The sequence below is a fragment of the Calidris pugnax genome, unplaced genomic scaffold, assembly GCF_001431845.1.
Source record: "Calidris pugnax isolate Ruff unplaced genomic scaffold, ASM143184v1 scaffold24, whole genome shotgun sequence".
NCBI lineage: Eukaryota > Metazoa > Chordata > Aves > Charadriiformes > Scolopacidae > Calidris > Calidris pugnax.
Genome location: NW_015090922.1, coordinates 25,857,913 through 25,873,452, shown reverse-complemented (window position 1 = coordinate 25,873,452; position 15,540 = coordinate 25,857,913). Strand labels below are relative to the sequence as shown.

At 42.9% G+C, this 15,540-nt stretch overlaps 1 protein-coding gene across 2 annotated transcripts; it reads left to right on the top strand.

Moving 5' to 3' along the window:
• Nucleotides 1–844: 844 nt before the first annotated feature.
• On the top strand, nucleotides 845–14,163 carry NTPCR (nucleoside-triphosphatase, cancer-related). 2 transcript variants are annotated; one of them, XM_014950947.1, is made up of 5 exons: nucleotides 845–1,079; nucleotides 3,828–3,990; nucleotides 5,105–5,195; nucleotides 7,951–8,160; nucleotides 12,866–14,163. In XM_014950947.1, exons 1-5 carry the CDS (start codon nucleotides 1,031–1,033, stop codon nucleotides 12,932–12,934), a joined length of 582 nt encoding a protein of 193 aa, XP_014806433.1. In that variant the 5' UTR covers nucleotides 845–1,030; the 3' UTR covers nucleotides 12,935–14,163. The 2 variants fall into 2 exon arrangements, with proteins under 2 accessions (XP_014806433.1, XP_014806434.1); XM_014950948.1 differs by lacking the exon at nucleotides 845–1,079 and adding an exon at nucleotides 1,179–1,334.
• The last annotated feature ends 1,377 nt before the right edge of the window (nucleotides 14,164–15,540 follow it).

The following is a 15,540-nucleotide window of genomic DNA, read 5'->3' as shown; positions in this document are numbered from 1 at the left end:
AAAAACATTTTGATAAATTTATGGAAATACCTGTCTATTGTGAAGTACACTCTACCTACTCTACAGATTTTGTCTGGTTGAAAAGGGTACTAATTATCTCTGTGAAAACAATGAAAAACCTTTAAATCCTTGCAAAATTACTGAAGACAGAAGCCAGACAAAGATGTGCTGAACCTGAAGAGAACTATTCTAGCTGAAGCAAGCAACAGCCAGGATGTATCCCTGTCAAAGCTCAGTGTTTCTGGGTAACCATTTTGGTGCTTATGGCCAGGCAGGGATCAACACGACAGGGTGCCAGGGCAGACTTCACCTGTGCACCCTATGCACCCAGACTTCTGCCTGTGCAGCCCTTCTCTCAAAAATCCCTTTCCCTGCTCTCTCACAACTGTGCATTGTCCGAGTCTAAACAAATAAAGAAACCACATGCATAAAGTGTGTTGGGATGTGGACAGGTCAGCGTCTTTGTTAAACCTGCCAAACCTTTCCATTTATGACCAAATTCACTCAGATTTTTAACAACCCCTGGCTGTGTATTAACCCCCTAGTTACATTTGCTGTCTGCACACGGGTATTGAACAACCTGTTTTGCCTTTTGACTGCCTTGCTGCATCCTGGACCATGTCGTTTATGGAAACAGGTAAAAAACTCTAGGGAGAGCTTTCTTAACACATTCAGATATTAAAACAGGTCAAGCCGACTGGTTAAAGAAATGCTGACCCACATGTAGCAAACTTGTTTTTTTCCCCTCGCCCCTAACCTTTAGTTTTTATGTCCATCTTCTGGAAGTACCACAGCAGCGGCCCACCGCCGGGCCGCGCCTCCGAGGCCGCCACAGGCCGGGAAGGGCCCGTCCCTCAGCGGCCGCCGCCCGAGCCCTCTGGCCGGAGGGGCGGGAAGACCCCGGCCCGTCGCCAGACACCGCCTGCCCGGGGCGGCTTTAGAGTCATCCCCGCACAGGGGTTGCCACGGGAGAGGCCGGGCTCCCCTCAGCTGCCACCGCCCGACAGGCTTTCGGGACCGGCCAATTCCAATGGCGCGTCGGCCGCTGCGATGCGAGGCCGCGAGAGCCGCCATGTCAGGTACCGGCCGGGGCAGGGCTTCGGGGGAGGGGGCGGCATCTCCCGGGGCGCCGCTACGAGGGGTGGCGGCAGCAGGGCTCCGCGCTTCCCCGCGGGCAGAAGGCGGGCCGGTGCGGGGGAAGGCCGCCGGGGCAGGGGCGGAGCGAAGCGAGGGGCCGTGTCGCGCTCCCGCCAGCCGGGCCGCCTCGGGTGGGGGAGAAGGCGGAGCGCGGCCCCCCGCCATGTCCAAGCACGTTTTCCTCACGGGACCCCCAGGTAACGGGGGCGGGAGGAGCCTGGGGAGCGGAGCGAAGCGAGGGGAGGTGGCGAGGCTGCTGGGGCCTGGCCGGGCCCGGGCTGGCCTAGGCAGCCGCCCTGCGCGGGGTCGGCGGGGCCGTAAGGCGCTTCGGAGCGGGCTAAGGCAGCCCATGGTGGGCCCCAGGGCCTGAGGGAGCCCCGGGAGCGCCTTCTGCCTTGCGGCTGCCTGTCAGGTAACCCCGGCTGCCGGCCTCCAGGCCTGTAGCAGCTCCCCTCCCCGAGTGTCCCCTGTTGAGGTCAGAGCTGCTGCCTTCATTAATTTGTTGCTAATGAAGGTCCCTTTGAGCTTTCTGTCCAGTCCCATGTCATGTACTTTTCCAGATGCTGCAGCTTTGTCCCTGGCTCCTGCGCTGCAGTTCAGTACTGGGGGGGGGAACAACCTCCTGGGCCACAAATCCTGCTTCAATTAAACTGCAGCCATTAGTAATTTCTGAGCACTCCTCTTTTCTGTAACTTAATTGTAGTGATTTAGCGCTTCCAACCAAAGTAATGTTCAGTTATAAGTAATAATTGGTATCCCAGATGGGCAGGCCATGATTGAAGCAATGGAGTAGTTTATCATGGTAGGGGAATCTAATTATTGTGGAGGTAGAAGGGTGTAGAGTATGAGCATCAAACTATAAGGTTGATAAAGAAATAAACCAGTTACTATAATTGTAAAGCATTTGTTTGTGCTCTGGAAGTAAAACTGGGACTAATCTTCCCTTTTTTGGAAACCTTTTGCAGATACCTGTCTTGTCTGGAGTTAATTTAAAATGCTACTGCTAGGCTGAGATAGCAATGCCTTCCACAGACTTCATTCTGTCTTTCCATCCACCAAATAAAAGGCAGCCCTCCAAGAGATGCAGAGGTTCAGCCTGCTTAGGCCTTGTCTCTGTTCATTTAGCTGAAATTGAGTATACTCTTTTGATTAGCTAAATGTATAAGTTTAAGCTTTCTTAAACTTAGTTTGAGTTTGACTTAGTTTTCTTTGGTAATTTACTGAATGAAGGTAACTAAATTAGAGATAACAAATCTACTTAGCCAAATTAGTGTAAATTCACTTATAGAGACAAGGCCCTGGAAAGATGGTAGATATTGATGGTGCCACATTTGTCATTTTATTGTTGCTTAAATGCCAGGAATCCCTTTGGCTTCAGTTTTGAAAAGTTTGCTTAGTAGTTTGAGTAGATGCCCTTGAAGCTACAGAATATTTTGCCATTGATATTGACTGTTAAGAAAGTAGTGTCTAAATCTGCTTAAGATCTAAGGAAAGAATTTGGTATGTGCATCTTGAATTTATTTCTGTTGGCATCTTTAGGCACTTCACATTTGGTCTATTTTCCTTGTCTCCAGGAATTTAAGGGTCTATTCTGCAGGACATTTTCTGTCTTCTGATTTTTTGACAACAATGATTAAAAATGAAGTGATAACAGTAAATTTTGTGAGAGGCAATAAAGCTGAGTTTAAAAGGAGATTTTCAAGGGATGTACTTGTACAATGGCAAAGGAGAAGAAATAGCTCCTTTGTGGGTACTGAGAGGATGTCTGGAACATGGCCAACATTCACGTCGTAGAAAGTACATCAAACTGTGCTAGGAGACATCAGGTGGTGAGGGTTTTAAGGATCTGTCTTAGGGCAAGAAAATGGATTATAGGATCACAGGATAATTCATTTGAGAAGGGACTTCAGGAGGTGTAAAGGAAGGTCAGCTATGAGGCCAGACCAGGTTGCTCAAGGATTCACCCAGTCAGGTCTTGAAAATCTCAAAGGATATGAAGGCTGTACAGCCTCTCTGTTCTTGATTGTCCTCACAGTAAAAAAGCTTTTCCCTGTATCTAGTCAAAACCTCTCTTGCTTCAGTTGCAATAAGAAGCATGTTTCTGTTGTTAGAAATACTTTTGTGATGTAGGACCTGATCTGAGGGGCACTGAGTGCTTCCGATTTCTGGGACATCAGTAGAAGTGTGTCCTCTGTGCCAGTTAGGCTCCTGGTAATAGCAGCCAATTTTGACCTTATGATCTAACAGGGGGATGAACTCAGCTCTGCTCTTGAACAGTAGTGAATGGCAGTGGTAGAAAGGGAGATTCATCAGTCTTCCAGCTAGGCTGGGTATCAGTTGTGTAACAGTATGGCTCTCCTGTATTTATCTGCCTTGGGGCAAGCTTTGTGGCCTGCCTGTGCACTAAGCTAACAAATTTTGTGGTAGCATGGGGTATTTTTACCATTCTGTTGTGACTTCACTGTAGATGTGCTTCTTAAAGGTTAATAAAACATTACAATGTCTGTACAAAATGAACCTTAAAAGGCGCTTCTTCTCTTTCCTACCATTTAAAAAACCCAACGATTTGCAAACTTAAAAAGTAATCAATGTTCCCGCTAAACTGAAGCATTACTGTGGTGTTTAAAAGTGGGCTATTAGTGGAGAAGAAGATTAATCCTGTGTGCTTTTTGTTTCCTCTTTATTTTTAGGGGTTGGAAAGACTACTTTAATCCAGAAAGCCACTCAAGCTCTAAAATCCTCAGGCATTCCCATTGATGGATTTTACACAGAGGAAGTCAGAGAAGGTGGCAGGAGAACAGGATTTGATGTTGTCACTTTGTCTGGAAAACGAGGACCTTTATCTAGAGTCAGGTACTGAAGTTTTAACAGCTCTAAGTTGCTTACAGTTTTATGCTTCTGCTGCAGTCTGTCGGCATGTTAAATGCTCCACCAGAAGGTGATTTCCACCACACATATGGTTTTCATGGTCAGGTTCTTTGAGAATGAGACTGTGTGACCTGGCTGATAGGGTAATGTAGACAGTGTCTCTGTTGCATAGTGAAATATTGAAAGTGTGCCTGAGAAGGGCTTTCTCTTTTGCTGCTTTTTTTACACCAGATAGAGAGGAAGCACTTGCCGACCCTTTTATTGTGAGGCTGAGTCTCTTTGGGATACAGTCAGTAGCTTATTGTAGGCAGGTAGAAAGCTGGTTTTTTTTTTCCACCAGATAATTTATGGGGACAGAAGTGGGGAAAAAAAAAAAAGGGGAAATTGCATATAATATTGTTTTAAAGAGCCACTGAACGGCCCACAAAACCCATGTGAATTTTAAGAAAAAGAGGGTTTCAGAGCCCCACTGAGAGTGAGGCCTCTGAAGTGCTCACAGGGGCTCACAGTCTCTGCTGATTCACTAGGCTTAGCTTCTCACACTTTGTGCAAAACTTAGTCTAGATCCAGGTGTAATGTTGGCACCTCATTCAGACATAGTTGATCTGACTAAATAATTTGCATACTGCTAATAAAAGAGTTCACCTGGGATAGTGTGATGCAGCACATGCAAACTGTCTTCAGTGTTTTTCTGAGATTGTTTAAGGGTTTTGCAGCCCATACTAAGATTTGGGCCACTGCTGTGATGCTGTCTGTAGTGTCACATTACCAAATTCAAAGGTCTGAACTGCAGACATATTTTAATTTCATTGTAAATATATCTGCTGGCTTTTGGATCCCATTACCCTTCTGTACAGTGTTCAAATTTGGCTTACGTAGTTGTGGTATATTTTTTATCTTATTTTTATCTTAAAGTATGCCATCTGCAATATTAATGCATGGTTTACAGACTTGTTTTCCTTTTCTTAGAGGAATTAAGGGGATTTGACTTACTAGGATAAATTCTGATAAATCTGCTTGAAATTACTGCAGTGAAATCTAACTAAACTCATTGCTTAGAAGGAATTGTGCATTTAAAATACCTCTTTTTTAAATTTAGTTCTGATTCTTCAAGACGTGAATATCGTGTTGGACAGTATGCTGTAGACCTTGTTTCATTTGAACAGTTGGTTCTACCTATGCTGAGAAACGTGAGTATTCTGTGAAAGCTGCTGAAAAATGGATGCTTTATGATAATCAGTGTTATCGGAAGGCCCCTGCTAGAGCACTAATTTCTGATATTAATAAATGGGCTGTATCTTGGGTTTTGCTGATTCTGATTGACTTTAAGATCAGGAAGCTGGAGGGGAAAATTTGGCTTGTTCTCTTGTGCTTATTGTGGTGGTTGAGAGATTGCAGTCCCCTCTCATTCTTGATCTGACATCGTCCTATGAGCAGCCCCTCCTTGACCTGAGAAACAGCCGAGAGGGAGTTTCTTTCCATGCCACTGTCTTGCATATTGAAAAGCAAACAAAATGGAGGAGTGGCTTACCACACAGAACTGGGTGGCGTCAGTGGCTCCAAGAAAAAGGTTTTTTTCATTCTTTGCAGCCTTTTATTCCCTCTTTCTCTGATTCCCATCTTCTTTCAGTAGAAGCCTTTGTTTCTTGAATCCGGTGGTTATTTTTGATTACCACCATACCTGGAGACTGGTAGATTTTCACTGGTAGTAGCAGTCTGATAATTTGGGATCTAGCCTGCTGCACAAGGAGTGCTCTGATGATTGTGAAAAGGCTTTCCACTCAGTCTTTCTCCTATCCTTCTCCTAACATTCTGTTACAACTGTGCAAGCAGTGTTACGATTATCTCCTGTTTTCCTTCTCCTTTCTCTCTCTCACTCCAACCTTTCCCCTCTCCAAAATTAAACAAGAACAGATCTGATTTCGGCAATAACATATCACAAACAGTGTGCAGCACCTGCTGAGCTGTACTACTGAAAAGAATCATATTGTGATTTTTCTACACTGCCAAAGCTCAAGCAGCCAAGGAAGAAGGGACTTCTTAATGAACTTCGAAAGAACAAAAAAACCAAGAAGGTGCAAGGAGCAAAACCAAGATTGAGGATCCGATTCTTGTTTTTGTCAAGGAACATTAAAGTCTAAGAGTAGGGAAGCAAAGACAGGTGCAAGGGAGAAAGGAAGTATGAATAAAATTGGACAATTTTTTTTATGTTTAATTTCACTCTAAGTTGATTTATTCTGTTAGTAAATAGAAGGATAGTTTAATAAAAAAGGCATCGTTAAGCCAGCACAGTACTCAGAATCCTTTTACTGCTGCATTAAAGTGAACTCCAGGAGAGATCTTGCTAGAATGGTGTTAGCACTGTTGAATTTTTCTGGTTATTTTGCTTTCTTCTGTACTCAAGTACTGGAGAGTGGAAAGAAGAAAAGCGGCCAGCAGGGTCGGACACTGCGTGACCCTGTGCTCATTGAAAGTGCTGTTAATTGGTTTTGTGGGAATGTGGTCATGCGTGTAGGTGGCACAAAATGGGAGAGGAGGAGAGTGAGGAAGATCATAGACCTGAAACAGGAGAGTCATAGGTATGGTCTGGTTTGACCAGAGAGCCTTGAGGAGTGGGCATGTGCCCAGGTAGTCTTGAGGACAGCTTCAGCTCTTAGGGCTTGGATCTTGCTGACTCCAGGAAGAACAGGGGTAGATCCTACAATGGATGATCTCTCTGCATCTGGAAACTTTGCCAGTCAGGACTGAGCATTTTTTTTCAAAGCAAAATGCTCTGTTTCTCAATGTGTGACCTAGTGACTAGTATTGGCTTTTTAGCTCACTGATCTATGAAAGGATTTTAGATAAAACAGCTACTCAGCAGGGACTTAGCTTGAAAAGGTTTTAGGATGCATGTTATACAGTTCTTCCACTTTCCCAGAAGCAAATACTTTGCCTTCACAAGGGAAAACATTTCAATTTTTTAATTTTTTTTTTAGGTTCTGTATAATATGGCTGGTATTCGTGGATCTACAGTGATGTTTTAACTTGAATTTATTTCCTCCTCACTTCTGTAAATAATGGAGTACATTTCTCTGTTCCTTTGACAGGAGAGGATAGGCAGCGCGCTTCTTTTTCTGTTGAGTAGTTCCTCTGCTTTCTGAGTTGCTTTTCCCCTGGTGGCAATCACCCATGTTGTCTCCCAGGCTTCCCTGCTGCTCACACCAGTCTGCAGCATGGTACTGTTTGGCACAGTAAGCAAACCTCAAATGTGGTTAGTCTTCATTATAGTGTCTGTCCTGCAATCCAGGGCGATTACAGAATAAGCTGTATCTCAACAAAGAAATAGAAGGTGGTTATTCTGATGGGAGAGAGGCTTGGAGACGGCTTGCTTGTTATCCAGATAGCTTTTAGGAACGCTCCTTGTTCTGTGGGAAGTGCTGGTTTTGACCCTCCCTTGACCCAGCTACAAAAGGACAAACTTCTAAATCTAGATTTTATGCAAGTCTTTTTTTTTTTTTTTAAATACTTGTGTTGTATGGATATTGATCTATTCTAAATATATAATTTGATGGGAAAAGTGAAGCTTTGAAAAAATGGTGTCCCTCAGATTGATTGAGAGCTGCTAGTGGGCTAAGTGCAGTTCTTAATTGTCAAAGAGCTCATATGGGACTATTGTGAGAATTTTGGTTTGGAGTTTGTTTGAAAACTGGTATTATGGATATTTTCTATTGTAGTTGGTATTTATGCTGTACATATATTCTAATCTTTGCAAAAATCCATGCTGGAATGGAAATGATAGATTTATAAGTCTGTCAGTTACCAGCAGCAGCTTTGATTCTTCCACTTTCCCCAGTATTAAAATTTAATTGATTTATCGTGGAGGTATTTCTTTTGTTAGCATAGAAATAATTTCTGTTGCTTGGTTCTGTGTTGTTTACAGTCTCTTGATGTACTTTTCCACAGGTAAACCATGGCAGTGATGCAGAGAAAAAAATTTGCGTCATAGATGAGATTGGTAAAATGGAGCTCTTCAGCCAGGCTTTTATTCAAGCTGTTCGGCAGACGCTGGCTGGCTCAGGGACCGTGGTACTTGGAACTATTCCTATACCTAAGGGAAAGCCACTGGATCTTGTTGAAGAAATAAGAAGTAGGAAAGATGTTAAAGTGTTCAATGTGAGTAATATTAAACATCCTTAAAGAGCCTTCTGTTCTAGGTTGCTGGTTTCTATTTGGTTCTGTTTAAAAACTGTTACTACCAATTGATAGCTGTGGGTAGCCTATACAAAATAAGTTTTTTAGTTTCCATTTCATTCTTAATGGGCAGGTGTTCACCTTATTAAAAAAAAAATCAGTTGGCAGGTACTGTAGCAGTCTCACACAGCTGGCTTTGCTTGTGAGAGGCTGTAGAAGTAACGGTATAGTTGTTTTAAAAGGCTTTCTTGCTGTAGTATTACTGCCATATAAGTATTCATTATTCCTAAGAGTTAAATCTTTTATAGTACAGTCAGATTTTAAAATAATTTTTTCAGACTGGCTTGCAGAAATATTACCAGTAATCGTATTCAAGAAAAAAAAAGGCAGCAGTGGAGTTTGCAGAAATGATTTCTAGAAGAAAGACACTTGTAAATGGAGTGTGCTTTCTCTGGAGTCAGTGAACCAATTTTGGAATTCGTTATGTTATTTTTACAGACGTAATTCGTAGAATATTAAAGCCTCAGAGTGCATTTCTCATCAGTTACAGGGAGGTTCTCAAAAGCTTACCACTTCAAAACAGCCTATTCACAGGAACACCTGCCTTAGGTTTCCTTAACATCTGTAAGTGTCCTGGGTGCTACACAGAAATGAGCTAAATGCAGCTCCTGCTCCTTTGACTTATTTTTCTGCTCAGTGTGTGCTGTTTGTAGTAGAGAATAAAGCTATATATCCAAAACTGAACTGCACGTCTCTAGAAATTACAAATTCAGTAAGTGGGACTTAAACATCCCTGGGAGTACAGGGGTAATACGCCGTAGAGCAGTGCACTCTTGCAGCCTGTTCCTTATCAGGTGCATGTCTGATGCATTCTCATGCAGTGAGAATACTTGCTTGTTTTCATCCCAGTGAACGAGGAAGGAAAAAACACTATACCGAATGATCTTAATTACTGCAGTGAAAGCAAAGCCTCCATCTTCTTTTTTCCTCTTCAAAGTGAGATTAATAAGACTGCAGTGCTCAGAAAAGTTCCTCTGTTTTTTTATTAGTTGGTGGTCCCGTCAACATCTTCAATTTCTGTTTTTTAAATCAAATGCCTGTTTAATTAAGTGCTGAAGCAATCCTAGGAGCAAAGACAAGAGAAGATTCCTTTCCTCACATAAGGATTCAACTCCTGCCATTTCTTTCAGAGATAAACCCCCAGGTTTCCCAGTGACAAGTTGATGCGTGTTAGTTGTCAAGCTACTGAACAGGGATGCACGTGAATGTGAATTTTCTATGACCTGCTTTCCAGTGGTGGGACAGGGGAAGAGAGGATGGAGAATGCCTCGCTGAAAGTAACGGGCATTCAGTGCTTAGGCTGTGGTCATGGCAAGGCAAGAATGTGCATTTGGTCCTCTCAGGGGAGGAAACGGAGTGCTAGAAGACAGCATTCGGCTTTTCAAGGAAGCTTTTGAGGCTTCCGCTGTCTCTCTTCATCAGGTGATGCTCTGAGGGCACGTCCCGCTCAGCCCTGGGCTGTTGGCTGTATCAGGCTGCCGAGACGTCTCTCTCTCAAGTACTGACTACAGGCAGTTTCCTGTAAATTTCAGCGGAGCGATGTTTTCTCTAGCTAAAAAAATCTTTACTAAAAAAAAAAAATGAGCCATCCTGTTTATGCTGGTGACATTAGGGTGTGCAGCTTGCTTTGTTTAAATAGAGTTCTCTGGTGAATCCGTTAGCCCAAAGCACGGGTGTGAAACGCGTGACGGCCTGCAATGGTTCCCAGGTGGCAGAGACCTGCTATGCTGAAGTGCTGTGCAGGAGAGCATCTGTCTGGCTTGCTCCAGTGACACACTACATGCTCTTTCCCAGCGAGTTAAAACGTGTGCATGAGTAGGAACAGACCCTGCCCGTGGGGAGTCAGAGGTGTTACTGGCTGAAGTAAATACTGGATCCCCAGCTATGTTCTCCAAGGGCTGTGGTATGGGGAGAACCTGGAGTGCCCTAATAGCTCATGGTCAGTAATTTCTTACTAACTTTTATGGTGCCTGGAAGTGTGCAGAAGTAGGTGGCTACCTTCCAAAAAAGTTCTGCCTGCTTTGTCACTTAATATGGAGTCAGGCTGCGTTCAAGTTACTCAGCAGAGTTTTCTCATCCTGCTCTTAGTGTCAGAAGGATGGTTCTGATGTTGGACTCTAAGTGCACAGAGACAGCTGATTGGGGGTTTGCAGTCCCTTCTGTCTTGAAAGCATATTCAGTTGGTGCAAATGGGCCCAGATGCCCTAAAAGCAGTTGAGGATTTGGTCCCAAATGTTTAATTTATTATGTTTAGAGCACTTCACGATAGGAGCTCTGATATTTAACACATTTCTTTCCATTGTTGCCCAATTCCATTTCACTGAGAACAAAACTTTCCAGTGAAACTACAGAGGCTCTTTTTGTACTGCCCAGATCTGTGTAGTTTTGCAGACAGTGTTGTAAATGGGATCAGATTATCCTTAGCAGCTGGCACATACTCTTTTTCTCCCATTTTCCCATCTATTAATTTTTCTTCCATGAAACTCATTAGTGACGTGAGGCTGCGTATGCCTTTTAAGAAAGAAAATAAATAGTTAAATGAATCAGAAGAAGAAAAGGTTCCCTTTGAAGAGACTGTATGAGAGGGGTTTCCTTGGAAAGCTTTTGTCCTCTGCTGTTGCCTGCTTGGCTTCTAGGTGGTAGTTTCCTCCAAATTACCTGCTTAGTGTAAGCAGCGTCTACAGTTACTTTCAACTCACTGTCTAAAAATCTACCCATCTGTTTGCACATTCAGTACAGATACTGGGAGATTAGTTCTCTCTGGGAAAGCTGCCTGCACAGAATGTCTCCCAGATCTTAAGAGGAGACTTATATCTATCAACCAGCCTTTATAAAACAGTTGTGAAAATTTCCCAGCACTTGGCACTTTCTCTCTGCAGCTCTCACTGGACTTCTGGCATGTAGGTATGGAACAGGGAGAGATAAAATGTAGTATTGTTTTTGTTGGCTGTGAGACAGTGGGAAGAGCTATTAAATGTTCATGAGGTCCTTTGAAAGTCAGGATATCAGGACACTTGCCGTGAGATTTAGAGTTTGGCTGATCTATGCTCTGTACCTTGTTTGCCTTGGGGTCTCTCAATAGCCTTACTGAAGAGCAATTCTATTCTTTGTTGTCTTGCTCTCTATTATTGTGGGGTTTTCTGTTTATCTTATAATAGGCCTGGAATGATACTCTATATAAACACCACCACTTTCAGCCAGATCTTCCCTTTCATTCGCCTTATTATTTTTTTTAATGTCACGTTTTCATCAGTCCCACGTTGATCTGCTCCCTTGAATTCAAGTGGTGTAGGGGAGACCACTATCTTGAGGTTTTGCATTGTTGGTTTCCAGTATTTGGAAATGTGACTAAGTAGCAGGAGGCTCTTAGGGCCAAATTCTTTAGGTAGGAGTGTCACCTATTTAAAAATAATAACGTTTTTACTTTCTCCTGTTCAGTATTGACTGTAGTACTGGAAGGGATACAAACCCTTGTGCTCAGCTCTTAAACGCAGCTGCGGGGAATGCAGTGAACCTTGCTGGTGGAGAGTTTTATGCCGTGCATAGTGTGGTGTCTCCTGCCTTGTCAAACAGCATTTCTCAAACTTTGTTAAAAATATGAACGTCTTTCCTTTTTTTGGCTCATCTGTCTTTGTCTGATTTCTTCCTGCCCTCTCTGCGGGGATCTGAACAGTGGGGGAAATTTCTTAGGCTTTTTAAAATGAGGCTTTTGCTGACACTTCACAATCGCTTCTTAACTCTTTCAGCACCACAGCCATCTCCCCAGGATTCGTCTGAGTTAGTAATGCACGGCACTGTGGGTCGCTGGGCTGTCAGGACCCCAGTCTGTCAAGAAGGAGTAACTTGCACCCCCCATCTCCCCTGCCCCCCTTCCAGCTCTGTGCTCTGTCGGTGCTGCACCTGGGAACTGAGCTGACCACCAAGTGCTGGCGTTTGCTTGGCAGTTCACAGTAATCTGCATGTGCTGCAATGCAGGTGGGCCCAGCAAACGACAGGACAGTGAGCTATATGGATTTTCACATGCACTAGTCTTAAAATCCAATATTTCCATGGACTGGTCAAGCAAAGGCATACCTCAGCGGGCTGTAAAAGCTCCCCAGCTTTTCCAAGTAGTCTTATTTCTTTGTGAAGGTGTTTCTGTCCTGCAGTGCTAACCTTTCTCAGAATACAGAGTTGTGCTGCTAAGCCTGTTGTAATTTTTATTGTTGCAGATGTTTTTGACTGGGTCTGTCATCCTAATAAAAAAAATCCTTTGAAGTACTGAAGGCAGAAGAACTCCACTTTATAGTAGGAAAATTATGTTTGGTAATTGAAACAGATTTCTAGTAATGACGAAAGTACATGCTGGCTTTTCGAGTGATTCTTGTTCGTTATTCAAGCCCTGAATAATACTGCAAAATACCATGGGTAATTAGATCAAAAAGATCACTGAATATTTAATTACATATGCAGGTTTGTGGGTTTAGTTCATTGTGTTCTCAGTAGCAGAAGAAGGCAGGTGTTTGACACAGCATTCCTCCACTGAGAAAGAAATGCATTTGAATTTCTGCTTTGTTTGTTTTTGAAGTAAACACTGATATAGAGGTTATTCATCAAATTACATCCGTTTTAATTTCTCTTTCTCTAGGTGAGTAAGGAAAACAGAAACAGCATTTTGCAAGACATCTTGGCAGCGGTGGAATCTTGCAGAAAGTGAAGACTTTTTCTTGCCTGTAAACACTAAAGCTTTTATTTTAACAAAACATTACAACATTTTGCGGATGTTTTTGACTCTTTCCTTCCTGCTTTAGCCCCTGGAGGTTTTCCTGCAGCCTTCAGGGTAAGCAAGGTAAAGCTGGTAATACTCTAACGTGAAAATAGGAGAGCAGGATTCTTGTATATTCAGTTCAGATCTATTAAAAAAAATTGAACAGATACATAGTTACCATCCAGTTCTAATGTGGGTATTGGAAAGTTAGGTAGTCTACCCTGATCCTATTTGCACCGTATAAAAGCAATTAACTGTCAAATCTGTTTGAGATCTTAGTCTTTCAGAGTGTGGTGTGGCCTGTTCTGCCCAGAAAGCAGTGCAGTATCTGGCACTTCGCCCTGGTGTGACAGAGCAGAGCCCTGCACAGAATGTCTCTGGGCTCTGCCTGGTTTACGTAGAAGTATCTTTGCAGTGGGTGACCCAGCGAAGGTGTGCCCAGGTGTGTCTCAGCGTGGGGGCTAACGGCTCACGAGGTAGAAGGAATAAGCAGATGCTCTCTCCCTACCCCCAGACACCCCTCTCCCCAGTTGCAGTATAAGAATTTATCTAGAATTTCAAGGAAATTTCCTGTAGTCCCAAGTGACACATGCAGAATTCCGCTTCAGGAAGAAAAATAACCAACTGTAACCTCTCCTAAGTGGCCCAGACACTAGTTGATAAGAGGGCTGCATTTTGAGTTTATTTTCAAGTTTCTGATGGCAATCCTGCCTTGCACCCCCTTAAAAAAAATATATTCATATAAAATCTTCAAGTCCATGAAGCTCAGTCAAATCTTGACTTGTGTTTTTCATGCAGAGTTTATTAAGTCAGAATTGACTTAATACTGCATTTGTCTATCTGGGTTTTACAATCTGTTATGTTTAGTGGTATTTTTTGTTTGGTCGGGTTTTTTTCTGTACATGGTTGATGGTGAAATAAGAAGTGTTTGAGAGTGTTAGACAATGTGTTTCCCTATGAGGTGGGCAAATGTGTTCAGGAAAAGTGCTACCACTTAATCAGTTTTGCATGTTGTGAGAACAGAATTCCCTCCCAGGTGCACACTCGTTCCTTGTGTGATTTATAGTCATCTCTGGCTGTAAAAAGTTGTTAAGAATTCAGTCATTTCTTATGTATTTTTTTTCTGTTCGGTTCAACAACTGTTAAAATGAGCAAACTAAAAGCATTTTCAAATATCATTTGAGTTATTTGTTTCTGTAAAACTGACACCCAAAGCTGTAGGGGGCTGGGTGGGGAGAGGCACTTTTCCAGGTGCCCTGGAAACAGCAGGCAGTTAAAGGGTGCCGTGGCCTTGTACCCTGACGGCCCTTTCCACAACCATTCTGTAGCTGAGTCTTAAATGGGGACTGACCTTGAAAGCTGGAAAATAGAGATATTTGGCACTTCTCTGTAGGGTCTGGGGAGGGGAGTTACTTCAGGAGTGATGGCAGAGTTCAGTTTTCCAAATTCCGGTTCAGCTGGTGTTGTTGGGAGTTTCATCACTTTTAAGTGGTCTCTATTCCTCATAAGAGTAGGTGCGTTGCCCTGCATATAATGCCATGATGCCTACTATAGTCCTGGCATTTAATAGACTGGAAAAAAAGAACCATAAAAACAAGTTTGGGGAACTTTAGACCAGTGTGCTTAGGGTGCTTGAAAGCCATTATCTCATGGTGCAAGGAAGACCTTTAGTAGTGAGGGCAGTTAGTTACTGGAAGAACTTCCAAAATGGAGGTGTATTTTTCTTTCACTGGAACTGAGATGTATCACCCCTTTTAAATCAAAGGGTATTTTTGCTACTGACATTGGTGGCTCTTGCTTTCGGCTACCTGTCTCAAGATTGGTGAGTCTTTAATTTGTTGTTCTTTTTTTAAGCCCATCTTCTCTCTGAGCTACAGAGTGCTTTTCAAGAGAAATAAAGAGAAACTTTGTGATCTGTGTTCAGTGAGAGATCCGAGATGACCTTAACAGTTATGGCTGGCCTTTGAATCTGAGACTGTCCTGAAGAAATGATTCACCTATTTCAAATATACATCAAGTGAGTGAGAAAGTAGTATTTCCAACTGAACTTAGTTTTTATGACACCCGGTGTTTACTTTAGAGGTAAAAATTTATTTTCTGGTCTTGTACTAGTGAAACATTTGGAAGGCCTGGAGAGCACTGTAACAACAAACAGCATTCACAAATCCCCTGATGGGCCGATTTTACTAATAGCACACATTTGGTGAAAATAACCTCTGATGTGCCAGCAAGATTCCAGATGACAACATTAGTGCACCTGCAGGTTTTAATTGGTGTAAAAAAGGGGAGAATATGAGGTACCAATTACTCTCTCAAAGCCCGAGAATTGAGGATGTTTTTGGCAAGGAGGCTTGTAATTCCAACATGAAATTGTGCACAGCATGGAATAAACAGGGCCTGTATCATTTATCATCCATTAGACAATTTTGACTTGTAAAACTCTAAGAAGGCTGAAAGAGGTGAATCTTTAACACTGGACCTACTGCAAAGTTAATTATAAGTAGTATGTCTGTCTTGCAGATTTAAGGATGTACAAGCACTGGTGAAACACTGTA